This window comes from Heloderma suspectum, chromosome 5 (genome assembly GCF_057233095.1).
Source record: "Heloderma suspectum isolate Gila_16-S chromosome 5, 16-S_ref, whole genome shotgun sequence".
NCBI lineage: Eukaryota > Metazoa > Chordata > Lepidosauria > Squamata > Helodermatidae > Heloderma > Heloderma suspectum.
In genome coordinates, this window is record NC_139462.1 from 8,970,130 (window position 1) to 8,997,130 (window position 27,001).

At 45.3% G+C, this 27,001-nt stretch overlaps 2 protein-coding genes across 2 annotated transcripts in view; both read left to right on the forward strand.

Moving 5' to 3' along the window:
* The window catches only part of DDRGK1 (DDRGK domain containing 1), a 37,092-nt gene extending 27,299 nt beyond the window's left edge, over window positions 1–9,793 (forward strand). The window contains exons 7-9 of the mRNA XM_084855312.1: window positions 5,734–5,790; window positions 6,247–6,295; window positions 7,530–9,793. Coding sequence (XP_084711438.1) covers window positions 5,734–5,790; window positions 6,247–6,295; window positions 7,530–7,702 — 279 coding nt within the window. The 3' untranslated portion in view covers window positions 7,703–9,793. The remainder of the gene's footprint in view (window positions 1–5,733; window positions 5,791–6,246; window positions 6,296–7,529) is intronic.
* A 986-nt stretch (window positions 9,794–10,779) lies between these two features.
* On the forward strand, window positions 10,780–23,651 carry LOC146343572 (uncharacterized). Its single transcript, XM_084855311.1, has 4 exons — window positions 10,780–11,015; window positions 13,420–13,744; window positions 20,199–20,369; window positions 20,938–23,651. Exons 1-4 carry the CDS (start codon window positions 10,833–10,835, stop codon window positions 21,159–21,161), a joined length of 903 nt encoding a protein of 300 aa, XP_084711437.1. The 5' UTR covers window positions 10,780–10,832; the 3' UTR covers window positions 21,162–23,651.
* Window positions 23,652–27,001: the final 3,350 nt, after the last annotated feature.

Below are 27,001 nucleotides of genomic sequence, written 5' to 3' on the forward strand. Positions count from 1 at the left end.
TGGAGGTGGGAGTCCCGACTTTGCCTCATATCATCTGGTTCCAGCTTTTATGTTGCTCCGTTTCCATAGAGGGTTTATCTGTATTTTATGCTTTCGGCATCTGCATGCCTGTGTTTTTTCCACCCTTTCAAAGCACATTTTACAAGATAAAGGTCACACAGACCTTTAACACTGCTTCCTCACCCATGATCTTGCCCTTCAGGTTTTCAAACCTGGAAATTTGAGTCACCCAGGTTAGTGCTTGAAATGATCCCTCCCACGCCATCCAAATGAAAAGCAAAGTCCTTAACTTCTGTAAAATCTTTGCTAACAAATAGCTCCTCTCAAGACAATGAGAAGGCGGGCGTGGGGGTAACAGAACATAAAACATTGAGTTTTTGTGATAGGCCCTTACACAACACATGGAGGAGTTTGATATAACCTTTTCCCAGGGAACTGTCTTAGTTTTATTAATTTTAAATATATATATCAGAAATCTTCCTTAGTCCACAGGACTTCTTGTGGGCACTCTGGGTCCTGTCTGGCTACTGAACTGTGTGTCTGGGGATGTTGTGGACAGGGTAAGGTGACATTCTTCCAGCCCTCACCATGTGTTGAAAGCTGCTTCCCTGGCATCACAATGACTGGGGGCATTGTTGGAGCGCAATGTCCTGATTGGCGGGCTCCCTAGGGATGCCATGTCTGTTTCTGTGGCTCTTGTTCTGCTGGTGACTTCTCTGCTGCGGTTATGTAGGATCCCGACTACGTTATGCTGGTGTTAGTGCTGGCAAAGCTGCTGCCCAGTGCAGCAGGACCTGTCCTTTATGTTTTACCTTGTATCCTTTTAAAAGAAGATATGCAGAACCCTGGCAGTTCCAAGCTCTGAGAACTGGTTTTCATGGACTGGTTCCAGTTCAGTATGTTCAGTCCATAATACTGAGTTCTCTAGCTTGGCTGCACCTGACATCATAACTAAGGGACTTGTGGGATTGGGTTTTATCGAATGAGATGCTGATGGATTTATTTCCCTATCGTTTATTTCTTCCTTTTTTAAAGGTGCTGTTTTTCACCCGGGTATAAAAGTCAATGTTTTGGGGGTCAACTTTACACCCGGGGTTCAGGATAGCTGGAAGAGATTCACAAAGAAAAACGCCTATAATGATAATCAGTGAAAGAAAATGCATGAGTGATTTCTGGCATTCATTGCCAAAACAAATGCTGAAGACTGCTAGCTTGGATGACTTAAAAAAAAAAAAAGTATTGGACAACTTTGTGGAAGATGGCTGTGTCCCTGGCTGTTGATCATGTTAACTAGATGGATCTGCCGTATTCAGAGACAGTATACTCTAAATATCAGCTTGCAAAAAGACAAAAGACAGGGGAGCACTGCTTTATTTTCTGCTTGCCCAGATGCATTAGGCTGGCCACTGTTAGAGAAGGAACACCAGCCTAGAAGGGCCTTTGGTCTGATCCTGCAGAGGTTTTCTCATATTCCTGTAAAATTGTCTGCATGCCTCATGTGATATTGGAATCTGGACATGTAAACTGCTGTGACAGTACAGAGAATGGAAAGCCTCAAACTAGTAAAACTCTTTAGAAAATCCTTCAGGCAGTGAATTCGATATAAACAACTTTCCCCCAAGAAATAGAGTTGAGACCTTTCTAGAGCTAGGCCTTTCAGTTGTCCCTGGTGGTTGGAGACAGCCCCAGTTACAGCATTATATTTTGAAGTTGACCGTTACTACCTTTTCAGAGTCCAGAGAGTTGTATTTGAGCCAGAACTCAATCCCCGAACCATTTTTAGCACCAGGCCCTCAGCTCTTGAACACATGGAGTCATAAGAAGAGACCATTTCAGCATAGGCAAACTGTTTTCCCTCACACTACCTGCCACACCCTCCACACATGGGACCCTGGGCTTTGAGGTATACAGAACAATCATACTTGACATTTATATGGCGTATGTTCAGACTGCTTCCCGTACATGTGAGGTAGGCCCCGTGTTACTATCCTATTACAGATGTAGCGCTGTGGCTGTGAGAGAAAGGTTGATATGCTTGTGGCTGAGAAAAAATTCAAACTGAGGGGGGACTTCCCAGATCACACTCTTATGTTCCGGTCTGTGCTTTCTCAACTCTTGGCTGTCAACCACAGAGCGCTTCTCCTCAAACGCTGTTAGATTTCGAGGTTTCAAGGATTAGATGCCTTCCCACGGTACATCAGGAAGCCCAGCTTGGGGGCACCCATAGACTCCAGGGGCTAAGAGCTACTTAAATTGGGAGATGAGCCATAGTTCAGTGGTAGAGCACCTGCTTTGTATACAGAAAGTTCCAGGTTCAGTTCCTGGTGCCTCCATTTAAAAGAATCATGCGGCAGATAATGTGAAAATCTTTTCTCTCCTTGAGGCCCTGGAGAGAGCTGCCAGTCAGAACAGGCAGTACAGGGCTAGATGAACCAGTGGTCTGACTGTATGTGTTTATAATCAAATATATTTTATTAGGGTATAAGATAATAAATAGGTATTTTATATACATAACAGTGTGATTGTGTGGAACCAGTGGGGAACATTTTTTTTCATTTCGTAAAGACAGCTTACATCAAAATTTACACAGTCAAATGTATGCAGTTCAATGTTTTAAATACTATTTGCACACATTTTAAATATACATTTCATGTGTAATGTATATTTAAACTGCTGTCTAGCTCCCGGCCAGTTCTTTTCTCACAGTAGCATAAAATCCATATTCACTCTTCATACCTCAAATTTAACCTTGTATATCGGTGATCCCAACTTCTCAAAGTCTTCCTGTAGTTCTTAGGGTTCCTTAAAAACACTGTCAATTTTAATTTTATTTCTATTGGGTGTTATATTTTTCCATATTTGTTGTAACTGTTAAATTTTATTAGAGCTTTGATTGCTTTTCCACGTTTTTGCATAAGCAATTCTAGCTATTGCGAAGATGTATAAAATTGGACGTTGTTTCTCTAATGGGACACAGTTTTAAACAGAGTTTAAAAAACACACCACTGTGTCCATTTCTGCTTTAAATTGCAATATTTTACAGATTACTCCCAACACCATCCTTCAATATGTATCCACTTTTTCACACTCCTAAAAATCTTCTTTCAGCTTTTGACATATCTTTGACATTTTTCAGTCTGTTAAATGCCATTGAAATCTCCATTTTAAAGCATTTTTTTCCTTACACCGCACTATTTTTTCTTATGAAGGGCCATTGACCCACAGAAAAAATCACTTGGAGGCTACAGCCAGTGATGTTGGACCTTAAGCCAAAAGTGGATGTAGTATTGCATTGCTGACGCTCTCTGTGTGTGATCCCATCTCTCTCATCTTTTTTCCATGATACCCAGGCCCTCTATCTCTTCCTGTGCCACCCCAACTGTCTTTCTTTCCCTGCGCCACCCTACATGAAAACTAGGGTCATAGCTCAGTGCTAGAGCACATGCTTTGCATGCAGAAGGTCCCAGGGTTTGATCCCCAGCATCTACAAGTAGGGCTGGAAAAAACCCTGCCTGAAACCGTGAAGGGATGTTGCTGCCAGTCCGTGTCGACCGTACCGGGCTACATGGACCCAGGGTCTGACTCAGTATAAGGCAGCTTCCTACGTTCCTAAATGAGGCTGAGGACAGTAGATTCCCCACCCGAGATGTAAAAGAAAAAAACAAAAGAAGCCAGATCATGTAAACTGGAAATCAAATACAGATTGTTAATCGTACCAGATTCATATATCTGACATCTAAATTGGAAACCAGACCCAGTAGGGCACCAAATAAGTAATTAATTAACCACTGGCCTTCAGATTTCAGAGATTATTTTATATTTATTAATTTACCTTCTGGGCTTTCCACAGGCACCTGGTTAGACACTGCTGGATTATAATAGGCCTTGGGTCCAATCTAGCAGGGCTGTTCTTAGGTTCTTAGGTTGATAAGCTGGCAACTTAAACCAACTTAAGTCATTCCCATCTTCAAGCTATTGTGTTCGCTTATGAGTACGCATATGCAGCAAGGGGGGTTGTGTGCTTGGAGAAGATACAATATTTTAAAGAAACAAGATATTGGGATAAGAGGTGCGGGTAGATGCAAAATACTAGTTAAGGGAGCGGAGGCACTTATCTACAGCAACTCATTAGCCGTAGACTGGAATGACCAACATATACAAATCTGTTGTTGTTGTTGTTCAGTCGTCCAGTCGTGTCCGACTCTTCGTGACCCCATGGACCATAGCACGCCAGGCCTTCCTGTCCTGCGCTCTTTCCCGGAGCGTGCTCAAGTTCATATTCATTGCATCCGTGATGCTATCTAGCCATCTCATCCTCTGCCGTCCCCTTCTCCTTTTGCCTTCAGTCTTTCCCAGCATCAGGGTCTTTTCCAGAGAGTTTTCTCTTCGCATTAGGTGGCCAAAATATTGGAGCTTCAGCTTCATTATCTGTCCTTCCAATGAGCACTCAGGGTTGATTTCCTTTAGGATGGACTGATTTGACCTCCTTGCAGTCCAGGGCACTCGTAAGAGTCTTCTCCAGCACCACAGTTCGAAAGCATCAATTCTTCGGCGCTCAGCCTTCCTTATAGTCCAGCTCTCACAGCCATACATTACTACTGGGAAAACCATAGCTCTGATTAGACGGACCTTTGTCGGCAAGGTGATGTCTCTGCTTCTTACTATGCTGTCTAGGTTGGCCATAGCTTTCCTCCCAAGGAGCAAGCGTCTTTTAATTTCATGGCTACAGTCACCGTCTGCAGTGATCTTGGAGCCCAAGAAAGTAAAATCTGTCACTGCTTCCATTTCTTCCCCTTCTATATGCCAGGAAGTGATGGGGCCAGATGCCATGATCTTCGTTTTTTTAATGTTGAGTTTCAAACCAGCTTTTGCACTCTCCTCTTTCACCCTCAACAAGAGGCTCTTTAGATCCTCTTCGCTTTCTGCCATTAGGGTGGTATCGTCTGCATATCGGAGGTTGTTGATAATATAGATCAAGGACTCTTACACAGTTCTAAAATTGGCCAGCAGAGCTGCACAAAGATCTGGTCAAAGAGAACTACTTTACAAGCGAGAACATCAAGGTTGGGAGTGATTGACACAATCCCAGCCATGGCAAGGAATTCTTTTTACCTTCATTTGTACTTGCTGTTCAACTTTTTGAAGTCAGAAGCCCTTGCTGATGTATCACAGGTCACCCAGGGAGCTCCCAGTAGACCTTTCTGCCCACTCAGGCACTACATCGGGGGTGAACATAAGGTAAATTGGGATCTTCTGGTAGATCACTAGATAACTTCTAGGAGATCAGCAAGAATTTCTGACTCGCTATATTTTTTAACAATAGAAATAACAATCCACTTCCTTCTCAATTAAAGTGTTAGAATCCATGATCTGTGGTAACTCAGATGTAGATATGTACTTGTATATGCAAGTTATCTCCATGTGTGGATTGTGGATGTAATAGCATATTGGCTCCTGCCCTGAGCCACCATTTTGTATGAAGCTCCACCCCCAAGCTATTATTTTGCACTTGGCTCGACTTGATGGACCTTCAGATTCTAGTAGGTAACAAATAGATTGGACAGTTCCAGAGTCTGCCCAGCTCTGTGACCTTCTGTCATAAATGCTATAAATGTGTTGCATTAATTAAATAAATGCACAGGTCAATGCATTTCAGTCCAGCTAGTGTCAAAATAAAGCTGCACAGCATGCACTTTGGACTAGCTAATTTCAGATCTTGCCTTCTCCCCACAGAGTGCCAAAGTGGTTCTTTTGGAAGACTTGGCTTCCCATCTGGGCATAAGGACACAGGTATGTGTTTGCAAGCTAGACCATAGGTGGGGTTAGAGCACATGCTGTGTATGCAGAAAGTCCCTGGTTCAATCCCTGACATCTCCAGGTTTTGCTGAGGAAAAGAGCCCTGCCTGAAACCCTCAAGAACCACTGCAAGTCGGTGTAAACCAGTCTTCCCCAACCTGGTGCCCTCCAGATAGGTTGGATTACAACTCCCAGCCAGCCATGCTAAGAGTTGTAGACCAACTTGTCTGGAGGGCACCTGATTGGCAAAGGCTGGTGGGACAAGGCCCTGACTTGGCATAAGACGGGTTCCTGTGTTCCTATCTTGGCTGGTATTGGTGCTTTCTCTGTGTCTCATAAAACACACCCTTGCCAGGCCTACAAGGTAATGTTGGTGTGTTGTCTGAAAACATGCCAGTGCACCTGGAAATGTGAAATTTGCTGCTTGATTGATTTGTTTTCCCTCAACAGGATGCAATTAATAGAGTACAAGACCTGATGGCAGATGGAACGCTAACAGGTAACAGTGAAAACATTATGGGATTTGATCGCCTTGTTTAGATTGAAACAGATGTCTGAATCACAATATCTATACTGCCTGAGCATCTTCTGTTGATTTTTATATTCAGTCTTTATTCAGCTGCATTTTCAGTTTATAACATCCCAGTGTTGCAAACATCAGGTGTCTGGGTAAAAATACTTGCAGATAGATTAAAAAAAAACAAAGTGAGATCTAAAAAGTTGTCTCAGAGAAGACTCAGATGTGTTGGTCTTTGCATCACACAAAGGACATAGAACCACAGCACCCTTCACTTTGCCCACAGGGCTGCCCATGTGCCCAACTAGGACCAGCTGGGTTTTTTGCCACTTTCAGGGTGGATTGTTTTCTGGAAGGGAAGCACAACATTCTCTGAAGTGCTTCCTTTCCTGGCGTGCCCCATGGTATAAGCTCCTAGAGTGGTGTAGTGCTACAGAGTGCCAGTCTATGACTGTGAAGACCCAAATTCAAATTCCCACTCATCTGCCATGACATTCACTGGAGGACCTTGGGCCAGACAGTGTCTTTCAACCTAATCTACCTCGCAGGGTTGTTAGGGTAAAAAGAAAGTGGAAGAACCATGTATGCTGCCTTGAGCTCCTTGGAGGAAAGGCAGAATAAAAATTAATCTCTGAATACCAGTTGTATTGGGAGGGACGGGAGACAGCAGGAGAGCTTTTGCCTTCATGCCGTACTGTAGGCCTCCCAGTAATTCTTGCTGGCCTTAGTTGAAAACAGGATTAAATGGACCCTAATCCGATCCAGCAGGATTCTTCTTAGTAGGGGTTTCAGCATCTGTTTTATTTAGTCTTATTTTTCTTAAATATGTTATGTATATTCGTTAGGGCTGTCAATTGATTTCTCTTTAGGTGATTAATCTTATGCATTTTAATCAATGAATTAAGATTTGGAGGCCATTCATTTTTTCTCCCATCTCTGAGTGGCACGCTCTGGGCAACACACCCTGCCCGACCCCTGGAGCATGTCTTGGCCAGGTGAACCTGCCAAGTAAGAGTAAAAGCCTCAACCCAAAATTAATTAGTGGGACACTTAAAACCCCTACAGATATATAGTAATCGGTTAAAGGCTGCAGCCCTAGTGTTCAGAGCTTGTAACCCAGCCCAAACCTTAGAGATGGACTGATTAGGAAGTCCTAATTAGGCAATTAAATGAATTAACTACAAGCTGTGGAGTTTAATTCTAGTTCGGCCTTTAGGTGTAATTGACGACCGAGGCAAGTTCATCTACATCACACCGGAGGAGATGACCGCCGTGGCTGAGTTTATTCGCCGGAGGGGACGCGTCTCCATTACAGAACTGGCTCAACAAAGCAATTCTCTTATCAACCTACAACCGGAGGCCAGAGTAGTCACTAAGGGGGTGGCATGAGAACCCAGTTTCTATGCGTGGGGGGAAACGGGTAACTTCACCGCATAACTCTAAAACAGTAGATAAGATGTGTGTGCGTTTTTAATTGCAAGGGCATACTCACATTCAGAAGTTAAAAACAACAACTGGTAAATAGTAGGAATACAGTATAAAGGATGGTTGGAAAAGTCTTTTGGCTACGTTATTCTCTCTTCCCAGTGAATTAATTAATATAAATACATGAACAGAAATGTCCAGGGCTAGATACTTGGGTCAAAGAGACTTGTGGCCCTCCCCCTTTTGTTGCCGTACATGTACAGCCTGTTACCTTTTGAGTGTCAGCTGGCCAGCTAGCTGCTGGTTCTCTCTCACACTCCTACACAAACACACACAGCTTTGTCACACTCAAGCAGTTCCTGGGGATCTGCTTGGCTGATTGCAGCAAGATGGTTGCAGTTGGGGACTGTCTTTGACTAACAATCAAAATGGTTTCTCTGCATTCAGTCCCCAATAGCCAATAAACATTGCTAGCTGTAACCAAAGTGAAGCACCAGCAAAAGAACTAGTGATAACAGTGGTGACTGGATGCATTATGCCACTTGTGATAAGCTGCCTTTAGACTGCAAAACTAGAATGTTTTTCCTCTTAGACACAATGTGTGATGAGTTCAACAGGTAGATAGCAATTCCAGTTTTGATCCTGAGCTTTTTGCCACAGTTACAAATGCTGATCCACCCACATGAAGAGCCAAGACACTGCTAAATGTGAAGCTTTGAAAGATGTTGACAGTTTCAGTTTAACTGCATTTATGACTTTGAATAAATTTGAATGTTTGGAGTAAAATAAACACATGATCTTTGCAGACTGTGCATGTCTTTTTTAACATTTACATTTATGATTTTTGAGATTTAGAACAAATCCATACTTTATCCCTCCCCAAATTAAAAACAACAAATTTACAAAAAAAAAAGAACTTAGTGTCACCTAAAGCAAAACACACAAAAAATCTCCAATAATACATTCCTCCAAAGTATTCATTAAAGAGATGGTTTCTAGATAGAAGAATCTCTGCCAGACATCCAGTGCTATGACATTGTCTGGAAGTGACCTTGTTAGAGATACAATCTGAAGAACAAACTCTTCTTTCTATATTGAACCTGCAATCCCTGACAGTGGGAAAAGGCCCCAGAAGTTGTGTTTGGGTGATCTTCCTAATGTATATCATACTTAAAGGCTTACATCTGAAGATCTTAAAATTGGCTTTCCAAATCCTAACAGACTACAATGTGTAAGCTGAATTACATCAGTTGCTTTCAAAACTAAACAACTGCAGCCAATGAAAAGTGGCCCTTGGGTTTTAGTAGGCAACCTCTTCTATACCATCAAGTTGTAACTGATATTCAACCTTTCCTAGTCTGGTGCCCTCCAGATGTGTTGGACAACAGCTCCACCCCCCCACCCAGTAGTAACAATATTTTATGTTTGGTGTCACTACTTTGCAGATAGTGGTCCAAGGTCCAGAAGTGGCAACAATTATGCCTATTTAGCAGGGAAACAAAGTGTGTGGGGATCAAATGCAGCAGCAGGGAATGGGGGGGGGGGGCAATGTGGCAATCTGGCCCCCAGAAGTTCCCTACCCCTCTGGTAAAATGTTAGGAGATTTAGCATTGGATTACCTCCAAGGCTCCTTTCAACTCTGGTGGTTCTATTATTGTAAGATTGGGGTCTGGACAACAAAGTGGCCACATTGGCTGGACAAGAGATTACCTTAATAGCTTTGGGGACCTGGCCGCCTCTTAAGCCTTAATAGCCAAGACCTGGCCGCCTCTTAAGACTTGACAAAAGACTGCTGATAGTCCTGCCATCTCCTGCCCTTTGTAAGTCTTTTGTAATCCAGTATCTGTCTAAAGCACAGAGTGACGTTTGAGAAAGAGGTCAGAGAGCTGGGTTTAGGCCTCAAGAAAAGCTAACAGCATCTTGGGATACTGCCTATGTCTCTGGAGATCTGGTGTGGGAAGCAGCAGATTTTGGCTGTGTTGGAGTTTTAAAGCTGTAACTCTGCCTATGCACAGCCTGTATTTTTGTAAATAAACACAAACATTACAAAATGCCAATAACCTCCCATGACTTCTTTCCAAAGGAAACACGATCTGGGTAAGCACTGCACCCCCAAAATGTCTTACCGTTGGTATGAGCATAACCTTATAGAGCATTTTTTTAAAAAAATTGTAAGACTGCAAATACTTACAGTGGAAATCTTTGGAAACCTATGTGTATCTATTGAGATTTCACTCCCATTTGTGTTCCAAGGAAATTTATTCCAAGGAAAATGTGCATAGGGTTGCAGCCTTAATTTTTGGCATTGGAATAAATTTATTTAGGAGCATGTAGAATTGCGGGAGGGATCTCTGTCCCTTCACAATACCCCTGATTTTGGGTTATCACAAAATACATAATTCACCTACTGGTCTGCTTAATTAGCACAATATCCACTGTCTCAGTATGTCTTCCTAGTTCCTGGGGCATAGCTGAAAGTATAAACTTAATAAAGTGTGTATGTCAAATATCCCTATGAGGCAGCTTGAGTACCAGTATTCTCTTGTTCAGAAATTGGACTAAATGTTAGTTTTCTGAGTCAACTATGTGATTTTTGAAAGTCAAAGATTTGGTAGTAGACTGTGGGACGATCTACATTACAACTTTAAACTGGTTTCAAACCAGTTTATCTAAAGGGATCCTGCAGTTTCATGAGGGTACTGAGAATTCTTTGCTAGAGACCCCGTCCCCTGCCCAAGCGGCCCCTCTTCCTAGAGCTACAATTCCCAGAATTCCTGTATTTGGTAGCCGTAATCGCTAAAAACATGTTTGAAACCAGTTTAAAGTTGTAATGTAGATTGCCCCACATGTCTCTTTCTCATAACAAATACATAACCAACTCCATCAAAACTATAGTATTTACTTGTAAGACTATGTGTTCTATAGTTGGTAGGGGAGGGAACATTTGAAGATTGCTATAATTATTCCATGGGTGGGGTGGAGGGGTCAGCCACAGATTCACAGGGAAATCAGCTTCTTCATACCACTGGCCTTCTGAGAAGCAACTCTGTGTCCCAACGCTGAAAAGAAGAGTTTGTATATGTTACTATGATAAATGTTGGTGGCTATGCCAGTTAGAACAGTTACTCTTGCCTCAACAGCACAGCATGTCACAGAGGTTCTCTGGCTGCTATCGCTTCCGTGCATTTACACCACACACACGGCACTGGAGGGAAGTGTGCAGCCAATTATGGCAAAGAAGGAGCAAAGACGGGCAAATAATGCAAAGGGGCTTGAGGCAAGTGTGGGGTGGGATTGGGGCTGAAGAATGCAGCCTACGCGAGCAGACCTGCTAAGGAGCTACAGTTGAGATTTGGCGCGAGGGGTAGGGCCTGAAATGCCTGTGGCATTATTGGGGGGGGGGGTTATAGTGGAAGGCCAGGCCTTAGGCCCCAGTGCGTGAAGGGGGTTTGGGGGGCGGGCTAAGCCAAGCCCATTTTGAAGTCTGGGCTGAGCTGATATAAGGGCTAAGCTGTGAAGTCTGAAGCCGAAGGAATGATAGGAGCCAACAAAGGCCTAGTGCGAGGCTGCTTGACATCATAGCGAGGTTAGGCCCAATATGAGGCTACAGCTGGCACGAGGAATGGTCTTCCTTTGGGGCAGTGGGCCGAGCATATGATATGTAATGCTGGTGTCACTGCCGGGCTGGGGATAGAGCAGGGTGGGAGGGGGGGTGTTGGTGGGAGAACTGGGCATTGAGAGCCGTAGCAACAGGTTGCCAGGTTTCGACATTTGGCCTGAGGCTTCAGGGCTGGGGCCATCTAGAGATCTCCAGTCAAGGGAGTAAAATCTCAGGGTGAGGGCCCAGAGGCAAAGGAGCAAGCGATTTCCCTCAAGACCCCTCTTTCTGCTTCACCGGCGTTCCATAGACCAAGAAAATGGCTGCGTGACGAATGTTCTGCACTAAAAGCATTATACAACTCGCTTGAGTATTTGCCTTTTGTGCCACCATTTGGCCATCAGCCTCCACTTCTTACCCACAGGGTCTCCGTCCTTTTTTCGGGGGGGTCTAAGGACACATTTGGAAATTTGAGAAACTATCCTGGGCACCACCACAAAATGGCTGCCATGGGGTGTGGCTAATCACAAAGGACAAGCAACCTGCCCCAAAAACTGGGTGCAAGGTGGAGGTGGGGCCTCAACCCCAACACACAAAACATCTCCTTTAAGTCCACAGTTTTCTGCATCGATGGAGGCTTATTTTACAGAAGGCAAACTTGTTTTCTCATCTCCTCTCTGCCAGCCAACTGCTTCTCTCCATCTCTTTTTCTCTCTCACCTCAGATCACCACCCATACACACACACACACACACACACACACACAAGCAAGCACCCCATGTACCCATCATCTATCCGTGTGCGTCTGTGTCACCACATTGCCAACCGCACTACAAAACACTGCCAGGTTTTGTGCATGCGAGGGTGCCATTAGACACTGCCCTCTTCCTGACCAAGCGCCACTCGCAAACTCACTAGAAGCCACCCTTGGGCTCCGTAGGTCCAGTTTCTGTGCGTCTGAACCTCAGGAGACCTGGCAGCAGGACCTGAGAGTGCAGGTGGCAGGACTAGCTAGTGCACTAAAGCCAGCTGTTAGAACTGGGGGGAAAGGGTCTTGAGAAGACAAGAATTATAGTTCTGGGGAAGGAACGTTTGTTGTGTGAGAAAAAAAATAAGAATTGCTTACAAAATGAGGATCCTGAGGAAGAATCAGGACAAGAGGAATGGAAAGCAGGAGGCCTAAGGCTAATGTTGTGGGACAGGCTTGGTGGGAGGCTGGTTCTTAAAGTTAATGGTATATAACAGAAATAGGGGTCCAAAAGATCAGTTGGGATTTAGCATGAGAAGTAGACCTTTGACCACAGTGAAAAAGAGCCTCCTTCAGTGGTCAGCTAATGGACAGGAAGCCAGCTAATTGACAGCCAAGCGGGGCAGCATTATGGTGGCCACTTGTGAATCGCACCAAAAGAGGACTCCGATTGGTATAAAATTTCCAAATGCAAATTTATAGGTATAGGTGCAAACTTAGAAATAATTATTATAATTTAAATAGAAATACAGTAGAATCATAGAATAGCAGGGTTGGAAGAGGCCTATAAGACCATGGAGTCCAACCCCCTGCTCAATGCAAGAATCGAAGTCAAAGCATTCCTGACAGATGACTGTCCAGCTTCACCTTGAATGCCTCCAGGGTGGGAGAGCCTACCGCCTCCCTAGGTAGTTGGTTGGTTCCACTGTTGTATTGCTGTAACAGGAAGTTTTTCCTGATGTTCATCCAGAATCTATCTGGATTCTTGTAACCTGAGCCCATTATTCCGTGTCCTGCACTCTGAGACGATTGAGAAGAGATCCTGGTACATCTCACCATAGTGTAGAAGACTATGACCAGGTGACCTGTGTACCTTGCTAAGTCTGCTCTTTGCTGCTGTTGATGGGCAACTTCAAGGTCCGGCTGCTCTTCCTTCTGGGGGTTCTTTAAACTGGGTTTGGACTGGTCAATTCTTCATATAGAGGATGCCTTCAAAACAGAGGACTGTCCTCTGGCAGCTCTTCAAATGAGGACTATCCTCTGAAGGGAAAAAAAGGCAAATGGCCAGCCTAGCACATATAGAAGGTATTGGTCTGATCCTTTTTCTTCATTACAGGTCACCCCATCACATGTACAGCAGGTGCAACCACAGTCTTCGCAGCTACTTAATATTGTGTTTTCATCAAGAGGCCTGCATGCCCGCTCCATCCATGAGCAATTGTATGAGCTCTCGTTGTCCACCGTCTACAGTCTACTGGCAGCTTTGATGCAGGCTCTGAGCCTGGGAAGCCTTTGTGTGGCCATTTCCTTGCTCAAGTGGGTTTCAGTGACTTTATCCCCATATTACTATCTGCCAAGACCTTGGGTGACCTATAGCTTTGGAATGCCCCACCAGATGGATGTGTACATCTCAGAGAACATCACCATCAGCACAGAAACACGTAAGAGGACCCACAGGGCAAATGGGGAGTTTGCATGAAGAGATGTTAGTTAGCTAGTTAGATATCTGCCCCTTTCGAGGTTGATTTGTGACATTGGGGGCTTCTTCACACAGAGCTTTTATCCTGTTATGGAGATTGCTCACTCACGGAAGTTTGCTCACTGATGTTGTCAGCCTCCAGGGCACATCCAGAGGTATGTTTTGGTTATTCCATCTCAAAAAGATCCGGAAATAATGAACTATCTATTTAAGTCTGATTGTTGCGCTATTAAAACAGCCACTAGATGGCACAGTTTCATTGATCTCCATGGAACCTTGGAAATTAAAAACTTCCTGTCTCAGCAATCACCTGGTTGCTGTCTGGGAGTCTGCGGTAAACACAGAAAGGCTCCACAGGAGGACTGCAGGTTTTTTCTTTAGTGTAAAGGCAGCCCAGAAAACATCCACTAAGTTGGAAGCATTATGAAACAATTCTGCCTAGAGAAAAGGTAGGGAAATTTAACTGGTTTAGATGAAATCCTACTGAGGGAAGGGCTGATTTTTGCTTTGCTACTTACACCAATGGTAAGTACCCCAGTGGGGTGGACTATAAATAGAGATAAAGCCCACCTGTTAGCCATAAGGCAAGATCCCCTAGGGCTTTGGTAGAGATTGGATCTGTTCTTTTCTCTGGCCCCATTGCCGTAATGGTCTTGTGTAAAAGCTGGAAATTAGAGCTGGTGTGCCAAGATGTTCTTGAATTCAAGCCAGTAGTATAGTTTTCACATTATTTATTTATTCAATTTATATATCACCCAACTGGCAGATATCCTCAGGACAGTTAAAATAATTTTTAAAAACCAAAACAATAAAATAACAGCCAAAACAATAGATACAATTGATACATTAAAATATTAAAAATAATAAAGGGCCAGCAGTAAAGTTAATAATCAGAGCACCAGATTAGAAATTAAATGCCTGCTGGAAGAAGAAGGTCCTAATCTGGCATCTCAACGTGTACAGTCAAGGTGGCCAGGCAGATATCCCTGGGAAGGGCACTCCTCAGAGGCGGGGGTGGGGGGGTTCCTACGGAGAAGGCTTTTTCTCTGGTAGACACTCATCATACCATTCTGGGTGGCAGCACCCAGAAAAAGGCTTCTGAAGATGATCTTAGCAATCAGACAGGAACATATGGGAGAAACACATCAAGCATCCTTCATGTGCATGCTTCATGTGCATGCTTCATCTCTGTGATATATGCACTGCAGTAATGCGCTAGGCCTCCTGTGGAATGGCAGCATGCACATGCATAGTTCCTCAGTAGCCATTGAAGTAGCTTCAGTTCACTTGAAGCATGGGACTCAGGGTGTCTCTACATTAAGAAAAAAACCCCGCAAAAAATCCACATCCTATCCAGAGCTTCCTGCTTTCGGTTTCTTTGCAAGACTAGGAAGGGCTTCTTTACATGGCAGACATCTGGTTTGAAGTGCCTTCCTCCTCCCTGGCATGCGTGCAAAGGGGGGGGGGGCTCTTATTTTCGTAGCTTAACTTCTGCTGTACTGTTTTCTCGCAGCCCCCAGGAAACGGCTGACTTACTTCTGAGTAGACATACAATGTAAGATTTTATGCAACCCTCAGCATGCTTACTTGGGAGTAAGCCCCATTGATCTTAATGGGTGCTCTGAATTAACAGAGAACGTTGCTTCTGAGCTTGGTGGGGTGGGGGATCAGATGTGTCTCCCTTCATTGCAGGGAGGCATTTTACCCTCATCTCCCTCCAACTGAGAAATGTGCTCAAGCATTTACATGGCAGACACCTGGGAATCAAGGAAAGTCCTTTCTCAGCAAGACTTGAGTGGAGGCAGGAGTTGCAATTGGCGGGCAATTCTTGCCCTTGCGCCTGTCAAATCTGCTCCTGCATGCCCCACAGCCCAAACTCAATGCCTTCTTTCCTGACCACTCCCCCAACAACTGAAAACAAACGCCCACAACAGGCAGACGCAGCGGTTTCTTCTGCTATTGAAGAATTTCACGGGGAGGTCACGGCGTTCCTGTTCTGTGGGCTGGAAAGAATACCACGTTTTGTGTTTGGGGAAAACACGGGATAGGCTGGGGAAAATTGCAGGAGACGCCCTGGAGGGTAACGGTGTCATCTAAAGAGCCCGTAAACTTCCTTGACAGAGCCATCTCAATAGCAGGATAAAAGCTCCATGTGATGAACCCCTCAGGCTTGCTAAAAGCCAGGAATTCAAAGGAGGAGGGCCTGGATTGGCAGCAGCAGAAGCAGCTGTGGGAATTGTTCTGGCTTCCCTATGCAAGCCCTGCACCTTGCGCTAGAACCCAAGGATTGCCAGCACCAGCCAGCCACAAGAGCAAACAGAGAAGGTGTGCTCCAGCCCCTGGCTGGCTTGATTCCACCACTCCAGAATAAGTACCTGTGAACTGCAGCCTGGAGAGCGCTTAAGCAGTTCCCTTCTGCTCACTGTTCCAGGGGTGGCTGGTTTGAATCCTGGGGTGGGACTGTACCTTTATTTTATTTTATTTATTTATTTATTTATTTAAATATTTGTAAGCTGCCTTTCTAGACCAAGTCCACCCAATTCAAAGCAATAGAGCCCTTCTTGTAAGACTTCCTGGATGCATTGGGTTGGCCACTGTGGGAAGCAGGATGTTGGACTACATCAGGTGTGGGGAAGGGGTGGCCCTGCAGTTGTTCTTGCAGTTTTAATTTCTTGGCTGCCTTTCAGGGCAGAAGCCCTCCCAAGGTGGCTCACAGCAATAAAATACATAAAAACAGTTCAGATATTAAAAGTGATTGTGTTGCCCCGGCCGTGGGCGTTGAACTCTTAGCTTAGAGGTGCCAAGATAGAGATACATCAGATTCAAAGGTTTACTTACAAGGAGACTTTATTGGGTAACTTACAGCACACAGGCATACCCAGTGGTTGGATCAGACAGCTTCTCTGAACCCAGAGCCATGGGGTCAAATGGGTTGTATACCATACATGTCAGCAGTGAGGCAGCACAAAACTAGCAAGCGCCCCTCGCGTTCATTCCCAGCGTAGACTAACAGCACTGGGTTCTCAGCACAGCCACCTGCAGCTCAGCATAAACACATAGCTTCACTTCTCAGGCACAGCCTGATAACACTCTCACTCATTAGTATGGAATGTGCTAGGCTGCGCTATTGGCCCTTTGAATCATCTTCACATGCTCAGAGGCTTACTAGCAAGGGAATTGCAACAATAAGGAACTTAAGCAAGCATTATGGATCTCTAGGCCTCTCTAACACTACAAATGACTTGGCTGCGCTCCTGGGGCCAATTCATTCCACCCTCAGATGATCAAAGACCAATTGCAGTCTGCCCTGCCGTTTGATCACCAGGGGGTTGACATCTACTGAAATGTATACTTTAAAATTGCAACAGCCATATGAGCAAGCACACAAAGCTATTAAGCAGCCAATAACAGTCAGAATTATTGCAACCACTTGCTTCCACCACCACCACCCCCGATTCTTTGAAACCAGTCTGAAATCGGGTCGAAGAGGGATTCCCCTCTTAGGTGCTGTATTTTCTCACTTTGCACATATAGAGCCTCGGCCGCTGTGATTTATCACACTTTGTTGATATGTAACAGCTCCAAGGTGGGCTAATACCTTTTCCCCGGGTGTGGGAAGAGAAGTCTCTCTCTCTCTCTCGTTCTTTCTGACCTGCCTGTTCTGCAGATCATGTTTCAAACTTTCTACATAAAACTCTCCGCTCCATGCACCAACCTTAACCTTTAGCTCGGGGGGGGGGGTCCCCACGCAGGGTGACACCCCGCTCACTGTGCCAAATGTGTTGCCCCAGCCATGGGTGTGTGTGTGTGATGCCCAAAGGCGGGGCAACACAGTGGTAAAAATGTAAACACAATAAAATAGCAATAAAAGCAACAATAAAAGCCAGCAATAAAACCAGCAACAACAGCAATCATATCAAGAAAAGGCCACGGTAAAATAATATGTTTTTAAGGCTTTCTTAAAAGCCTGCAATGACAGATCATGGCAGACCTCCGATGGCAACTTGTTCCAGAGGTGTGGGGCGACTGCAGAGAAGGCCCTCTCACATGTGATCACTCACCTGACTGCTCTCACAGGTGGGCAAATGAGAAGGGCCTCTCTTTCTGATCTTAAAGTGCGGACAGGCTGATATATGTCCTTCAAGTAACTTGGTCCCAATCCGTTTAAGGCTTTAAAGATCAAAACCAGCACTTTAAATTGGGCTCAGAGACATACTGGTAACCAGTGCAGCTAGTGCAGTATAGGCATTAAGTGGTCAAATCACTTTGCCTCCACCAATACTTGGGCAGCTGCATTCTGCACCAGCTGAAGTTTCGGAACCATCTTCAAAGGCAGCCCCACTTTGTTGTTGGACTGCAACTCCCATCAGCCCTAGCCAGCATAGCCAATGGTGAGGGATGATGGAAGTTTCTGTCCAACAATATCTTGAGGGACACATGTTCCCCGTCTATGGCCTAGATGAACCTTTGTTCTGATTCAGCAGGGCTCTTCTTATGCAAAATCAAAACCTCACTACCAGCCATCAAAACTCTGTACCCAGGTATGTTTTGAAAGTAATGGATGACCTTTCCATATGGACAAGGGCAAGCCACTAGGACAGAGGGCCTTTTAAAATATAGACGTGTGTTTTTACTATATGTTTCTACTACTTACATACCCTAGCCTCCTCTGGGGAAACACGAGCTTTAAATACATATTTTGAACTTCTCTGTTAAATGATGTTGCAGTGTCTAATTATATGACCTCTAGGTGATTTCTAAGCCACAGAGCATCAGACACTACACTATTATGTGTAAACAAGTCTCATGTGTCACAGAATCATAGACCTGGAAGGTGCCTTGGAGATCATCTAGTCCATCCCCTGCTCAGTACGGGCTCTGGATACACCTGCAGCATCCCTGACAAATGGCCATCCAGTCTCTACTTAAACACCTCTAGGAAGAAGAGCCCACCAGCTCCCATGGCAGTCCTTTCCACTGCCAAACAGCCTTCACTGTTGGGAAGTTTCTCATAATATCTAGCCGAAATCTGCTTCCCTGCAAATTCCAACCATTGGTTCTAGTCCTGCCCTCTGGAGCAACAGAGACACTTGCCATGAGGTTAGAATATTTTGTTGCTGACAAGACTGCTGTCATGTAGTCTTTGGAAAAGGTCCACTCCCACTTACTGAGATTTGTTTGCTACAGAAGGTTTTATTGGCAGAAAGTAACCCAACCCAAAATTACACATCTTGGAAAAATTGTATTCACCACAGAAGGAACATTATTTCTTTCCCCTATTAGTAGAGCTGATGACACTGAATGTTGCATTCACAGAGAGCAGAGGTTACTCTTAACTAAGAATGAACAGGAGATCAGGAAAACTTTGCAAATTTTATACCTGAAGTTGATTAAAATGATTAAGGCTAAAAATTTACAATGAGGGATACAATCATGTAAAACTCTATAAACATAGGATGAATTACTTCAAAATAACAGTCATACAAATAATATACAAAAAGTACTGTGCGACTATTAAAATATGTCAACATCAGATAATAATCAGTCTGTTTAAAAGCAATGTTATTGTTTGCCGATTGCCGGATGCATTTCAACTATGAAGGCTTCAGTGACAAATTTAACCAGCCAATAATTTATATTCAGGGTAGGAGCCGTATTCTTGTGACAGAAGGCCCAGGTTCAGTCCCTGACATCTCCAGTTAAAAGCATCCCAAAGTGCCAAGGACCCTGGCTGCCAGTCCTCCTTGCTCAGAGGCAGTGTGCCACTCGATACCAGTAGCTTGGGAGCAACAGTCGGAGAGGGTTATTTCCAGCATGCTCTGCTTGTGGGCTTCCTGAAGGCACTGGACTCTCAACTAGACAGATCTTTGGTCTGATCCTCTTGTGATCTTAGGGGGGTCCTGGGGTCCCCAATGTGGTGCTGATACTCAACATAATGAAATATGTGCTTGACTGTGATTTCTTCATATGAGGGAGAAACACGCCAGCAGTCCAGCTCCAATTAAGATCTCTGTGCTGGCACCAAAGCAGAGCTTCCAAAGGAAAAAGATTAAGGAGGCAATGTTTATTGATCAATTGAAAACTGATATCAATGTGAAGGATGAGATGAAACAAGCCATGAAGTTTATGAATGTAGCTCGATGGGTTGTTAAATACAGGTGCTGATTGTTAATTATTGTTCCCTTCTGAGGCTTGTTTCTAGTCTGTTCCTGATTGGTTTCGGCTCAGTTTATAAGTGGTATTGTAGCATACTCTCATTTGTGACTGAAGCTGAGGTTTTATGCTGAAATGTTTCACACTTTAAAATATATAAACTTTTTCCTTTAAAATGTATAAAGTGAATGCACAATTGCTGGTCATTTGTTGTGGTATGTATTTAGTCTCCTTTCTATTTAGTCTTCTTTCTATTGCAACAGGTAAGCTTTTTTTCTTCGATGAGGACACTGAGGATGTCACACTAGTGATGATTACCATCTGTTTCCTGAGCATGTTCTCCGGCTTTGCAGCTTTCCTCTTGGATTTTGTGGAATTACAGATGCTAGGCAAGCTCCAAATGGCCTTTGTCACTTTCCTACACATTTTATCAGGTAATATTCTAGTTTGCATATCACTTGCCTAGGGGCAGGGCAGGGTTTTTTCCAGCCACCTTGGCAACGACACCTTGTTCTGAAGAGAGCTTCTTCTCAACAGAGCCCTTTTATGCTCTCCAAGCCTGACTACCCTTCTCAGGCTCCACCCCCAAAGCCTTAAAGGAGCGGCCTCCAGGCCCAGAGCTTACCACCTCCTCATCACTCCGCCAGTTCATGCTGGGCACCGTGCCTACATTGGCAGTCCAGCTCCACGGAGTGTGAGGCCTTTGTGGGCAAGTATGCTGGCCCCTTGCTGGACCTGGACACAGGGGCTGGAGACTCTGGTCTGGGATCAGGATTCTCAGCGTCTGAGACTCAGGGGTCTCCAGTTCAATGGTGGTGCTCAGGCCCAGTGCCTCCTGTCAGCACCATTGGTCCCTCAGTCTCTGTGTCTGGGTCACTCGCACTCCAGCGTCATGATAATCAGTGGACGTACTGGGTGCTTTGGTCACAGCCACTCTATGATTCTATAGGAGGGATTCTACCATAAAATGCCTTTTTAATGGTTTCTCTTTGCCCCCTGCAGGCATCTTTATTGTAGCCTTAATAGTGATATGTATTTGGTGCTTCATGAAGACTAAAAAACAGCTCACCAAGGATGACTGGAAGGAGTTCCCGTTACACGCTTCCCTAGGAGAGAGCTTTTATATCACCTTAACGTCCTTTGCTTTCATTGCCTTAGCTGTCATGCTAAGTGGTTGGGCAATGAAACTCAGCAGAAAAGGAGAGCAGCAGCACAGAAAACAGTAGAGAGGAATACACATTCCTTTGCCTCTCTCCCCTGCAATACATAACACCATAAGAATAGGCCAGTTTGGATGTAATATTCCCTACTTCATTTATGAAGCCAGGACCAAGTGCTTGGGCCCGTGTACTCCTCCTTCACCCCTCTCCTTGTATGGAGATCCTGGTTTGTTTAAACCAGAATCCCTGTTATATGAAATTGAGAACCCTGGGCTCACGTTGGCTTACTAACCAGGATATTAAGTCAGGGCTGTAAGCTAGTATTAAGGCACCAGAACAAAGCAGGATCTCTGTGTCAAAGCCCATTTACCAAGAGAGAAGGGGGAGGGACGAGGAAGGGACACACAGGCCTAATGCTTATTCACAACTTTATAAACCATGGCTTATGAAGCTGAGAATATTACATCCAAACCAACCCAATGTTGTGATCAGTATGCAAACCACAATACTTTTCAATAAAGTGTGTGCAAATAAAACCGAGACAAGAAACCACTAAAAAACAAGAAACAAGTTCTACCCTGAGACTCCTCTGTAGCAGAGGTGTTTTGTTCCAAAATTGCCAGTTCCCAGTTTTATATACCCCATCTCCTGGATCTCTTAGCGAGCAATGCTGGCAACAGATCCTACACAGTGAGGTGGGTGATGCAAAATAGACTATTGAAAATGCACTTACACAGCTTAAGGCTCTTGTAGGAACTCTTTTTCACCCAACCTGGAGTCAGTGTAGGTCACCATCTCCCAAATGGCAACAGGTTCCCATGCCTTTAAGATTTCAGAAGTAGGCAGGAGCCATTCTTTCTTTCTCACCCTGTTGCGATGCAACCTTGGCCAAAATCCATATCAAGCAACATGGTGTTTGCAGCATCAGATGGAGGTGGGGGAACAGTGGTATCTCAAGGTAGCCTTGAAGCAAGAAAAATCAGCTAGATCTGTTCTTCCTTCTGTTGGAAGTCAAAGAGGCTAAGTACCCATGACACACACATTCAGAGATAGAAGCCCCATGCCATTAAAAGAGAAAAAGGTCAGGACTTGGGAATGTGGGGCAGAGAAGCAGTGAGTGCGGGGAGGAAGTGCGTAACCCATTCCCTGACTGCAGCTCCTCCACTCCAAATTGTTCTCTGCCCTCCAAGCTCTTCTCCCAGCCGCAGATTTCAAAAGACATCTCCCTTTGAGCCATGCTGGGGGGAAAGACATGGAATACCAGTTTGGCTGCAACTCACACTTTCCTTGTGTGGGAGAGGTCTCTGATGGGCTCTGCTCTTAATCTTGACATTCTCCAGTGCCCTTTCAGCATTCTCCCAGCCATGTGGGAACTGCTTATCAGTGAACAGTTTCCATACAGCTGGGATTTGCCTCACCATGTACGTGGGGCTAATCACATGGGTATTCCCATGGGAAACCCATAAAACCACTCCCCCTCCCGTTTGTGGCTGGGTCATTGTGATGTAGTACCCAGCTGTGTGGGATTGACACTTAGATACATGGCTGCCTTGTGGCTGGGGGAACATTACCATAGCAGCCCCAACTCGGCTCTGGAGCAACCCCACCAGTAGGAAGAAGAGCAAGGATGGCAGGAACCTGGGCTTTCAAGAAATCCAGCCCCTGCTGCAAATTCACCATTTACCTGGGAAAGTGAGACATTGAGGGCCTCCTGGACTACCTGTAGGGCAACATTTAAAGAACTCTTACCTCAGGCATGCTTGGCAAGCAGCTCTGGCAATGTACCACTGTGGTGACATTCCTTTGAAATGATGTTTGATTTCGGTGTTCTGCTTATTGTTTTGCATCTCAAAATGACCTAATTTTCATCTTCCTTCTAAGGCTGTTGTACATTAAAATGAGGGCTGTTGCTTAATTCAGAGAGAGGGAGATGCACATGCATCAGTGTTGCATTTCCTCATTATAAAAATGGAACAACACCACGCCACCTTTCTCCTTGTGTTAAACTAGTAAAAGTCAGTTTTTCTTTGCTTGTTATTTTGGTTTTTCTCTGTTTCTGGCTGTGATGCACCCTGTCCCTGTGGTTCTTCAGAGAGTCTTTATCCCTTTCCTTAACCTGGTACCTGAAGGGCTTACTAGGTAAGCCCATTTAAATGGGTTTGGGATTGCCCCAGCTAGGACTTAACCTACTCTAAAATATTCCAGCACATTAGTTGCTGCCACCTCAAGCGCAATTAACAGAGCAGCAAGATTCTTAAGGATCTTGGGGGAGAGAAATCTGACTGGGGTACCAAATAATTGCTCTGCCAGCTCACAATCTCTGCCTACCCAAATCCTCTAAGGGGTCAACATGTAGCTGTCCAGAACCTTGGCTGAGAAACCCAAGGGAGCAACATGGGGTGAAATATACCAGTTCAGAATGTACCCAGATTGGAACACATTAGATTATTTTCTGTTGTAACACATGGTTGAAATAGTAACAGTTGACTGACATTACATTGCTTTAACTGAAAAAGTAGATGTATTAACGAGAACAAATTAAACATAAAATTGCATTCAATTAAATAAACAAGTAAAACATTATTTCTAATTCTTCAGACTTGTACACTTATAAATGTGCCCGGGCTGGTTGAATAAGCAGGTACTTGGCTTATCTTGGTATGAGCTAACTGACAGAGCCAAGACAGTGTCAGCTATTGGGTGGTATAGAAATTTAATAAATAAATATTGCTTAATTCCAATTTTGGCACTTGGTTGCTGACTAAAGCACTCAAGTTTATGTTGTCAGTTTTGCACACGGATAGGCAACTTCGTGCCCTCCAGATGTTTTGGACTACAGCTCTCACCTGCCCCAGTCAGTATGGCCAATGGTCAGGGATTATGGGAATCCGGGTCATCTCCAGATAGGGATGGAAAAACTCCTGCCTAAAACCCTGGACAGCTGCTGCCAGTCGGTATCAACAATCAGGCTAGATGGATCAAGGGTCTAACTCGGGATAAGGCAGCTTCCTATGTTCCTATGACTACACCCCACCTTGTACCACAGATTAATTTGCTTCTCTTTGGGGCAAGTTAACAGATCAACAGCACAGCCATGCCCACACCCTTCCCTGCTGGGAAGGATATTGTAGAGTAGGAAAAAGTGCAGAGAAAGGCAAGGGTGCAATCCTATGCCTGCTTAGACAGAAAAATGTCCTACATCTCCCAGCATTCCCCAGCCAGCATGGACTTTTTTTCTGTCTAAACAGGCAAAGGATTGCGCCCTAAAATGATCAAGGGGCTGGAGCAACTCCACTATCGGGAAAGGTTACTGTTCAGCTTAGGGAAAAGGTGAGTGAGGGGAGACATGATAGAGATATACAAAATCATGATGGTGTGGAGAAAGTGGATAGGAAGACATTTTTCTTCTGTCATTACTAGAACCTGGGGTCATCCCATGAAGCTGAATAGTGGGAGATTCAGGACAGATAAAAGGAAGTACTTCTTCGTACAGTGTATAGTTAAACTAGGGAATTTACTATCACAAAATGTAGTGATGGCCACCAACTTGTATGGCTATAAAGCGGTGGGGGGGGGTAGACAAATTCATGTAGGATAAGGCTAGCAATGGCTACTGGTCCTGACAGATATACATGCTACTTCCAGTATCAGTGGTAGTACGCCTATGTACACCAGTTGCTGGGGAACATGGGCAGGAGAATGCTGTTGCCCTCATGGCCTACTTGTGAGTTTCCCACAGGCAGCTTGGTTGGTGACTGTGTGAAGAGAATGCTGAACAAGATGGACCCTCGATCTAATCCAGCGTGGCTCTTCTTATGTTTTTATGCCGTAGCATCAAGAGGGTGGCCTTGGGAAGAGGTGGATCAAGAAGGGTGTCGGATCCAGAAGAGCCCCTTCTGTGACAGGTCAGGGAATGGGCTGACCTCACTACCACAGTGTTAAAGGAGCGGTGCTGAGCTAAATCACTGAATTCCACCTGTAAAATAGGCTGCTGCATGTTCCCGCTCAACTGTGGCCCGAAAAAGGGCAATGTATGACTTGCCCAGGGGATGGCAGCAGCGTGTCGCCTGTTTCTGTGCCATGATGTCACTACAGCAACCGTGCACAAGCATGGTAGGGAAATTCTGGAGGGCAATAGCATGGTTATGTGATGCTCCATTACTTTAGTTCAAAGAGATGGTTTACTTACTCAGAGTTATGCCACTTACAAACTTCCATTACATATTCTTCCCCCAATATTTTCCCTAAATGTATTGTTTTGATGTGTTGTTTTGATTTTTGTTTAATTGTTGGTGGGGGGTGGGTTTTGGGGGGATTCTGTTGTGTTTTTAGGGTGGGTAGCCTGCCTGATAGGTGGGAGCGAGGGGGCATGTGTCCACCTGATGGAGGCAGTGGGGGGAGCGTTGGGGGCCAGAACATACCGAGGCTGGGCGGCAGGTGCTGGCAGAGCGCTAGGGGCAGGCCATGCCAGGTAAGGGGAACAAGGGAGAGATGTGTAATATCTGTCCCCTGTTCTGGGCCTGCCCAGAGCCAAAGGATGGCTGGGGGAGGCGTAACTCCACCTTCTGGCCTTCGTCTGCTGCTCTGCAATGCCAGGGCTGTTACCCAGAAAACATCTGTCACCCATGACATGATCCGGGATGAGGGTGCAGACCTGGCATGTATTATGGAGACCTGGCTGGCTGAAGCCGCTGCTCCAACTCTTGCGGCCATGTGCCCAGCCGGATTTTCGTATGCACAGCAGCTGAGGGCTGGGGATCGGGGAGGGGGAGTGGCTGTTATCTACTGGGAGTCCTTGGTCTTCACCAGACCCCCTCTCCAGGAGACCAAGGTTGCTGAGTGCATGTACTGGAGGCTGGCCCTGAAGGGCAGTCTGAGGATTCTGCTTGTGTACCGTCCATCTTGTCTGAGGATTCTGCTTGTGTACCGTCCATGACTGACTCCCCGGCCGAGGTGCTTGAGGTGGTCTCTGATGTGCGTGTGCAGTCCCCTAACTTATTGGTGTTGGGGGACTTCAACGTACATTCGGGGGCCATCCTCACAGGGGCACCTCGGGACTTCATGGAGACCATGGCTTCCTGGGAGCTGCACCCTATTCCAACTGGGCCCACCCATGTAGCCGGTCATGCTCTAGACCTTGTGTTTGTTTCTGGAGAAGTGGGGAGTGATCTGGAAGTCGGGGGTATATCCACCACCCCCCTTATCATGGTCAGATCACTATCTGGTGACGTTGGACTTCTCAGTTCCACAGCCCCTCCGCAGGGGTGGAGGACCCATTAAAATGGTCCACCCCAAGCGTCTTATGGATCCGAATGGATTCCTGAACACGCTTGGGGATTCTCTGGAACATGCAAACAGCCACTTGGTCAAGACCCTGGTGGGTGGGTGGAATGCCGCAATCACTGGGGCATTAGATCGGGTGGCATGGCGCCATGGTTTAATCCGTGGTTACGAGCTCTGAAACAGGAGGTGAGATGGCTAGAGCACCAGTGGCAGAAGTCTCACTCCAAAGACGATCAGACATGGGCTAGAGCTGTATCTGCAGCCTATCACATGGCAGTGAAGGCAGCAAAAAAGGAATATTATGCTGCCTCTATCACATCTGCAGAGTGCTGTCCCAGGAGGCTGTTCCAGGTGATCCGGAGCCTGGTTGGTTCAGTTGCTCCAGAACCGCTGGAGCATTCTAAGGCCTCCTGTGAGGCCTTGGCAAGGCACTTTACGGATAAAATTGATTGGATTAGGAGTGTTATTCCGTGTGCCAAGGATACAGTTAGCGGGAGCGAGGCGGTCTGTGGCAAACCGGTTTTGTGGGATCGGTTCCAGCTTCTTCCTTCTGATGAAGTGGACAAGGTGCTTTCATCTGTAAGGCCGACCACTTGCTTATTTGATCCTTGCCCATCTTGGCT

Bases quoted from the DNA above. Each gene is read 5' to 3' on its own strand.
- LOC146343572 (XM_084855311.1), top strand. From the start codon at position 10,833: ATGTTGGTGGCTATGCCAGTTAGAACAGTTACTCTTGCCTCAACAGCA. The intron at 11,016-13,419 runs GCAAGTGTGGGG...TCTTCATTACAG, and splicing joins ATAATGCAAAGGGGCTTGAG to GTCACCCCATCACATGTACA. The intron at 13,745-20,198 runs GTAAGAGGACCC...CTATTGCAACAG, and splicing joins CACCATCAGCACAGAAACAC to GTAAGCTTTTTTTCTTCGAT.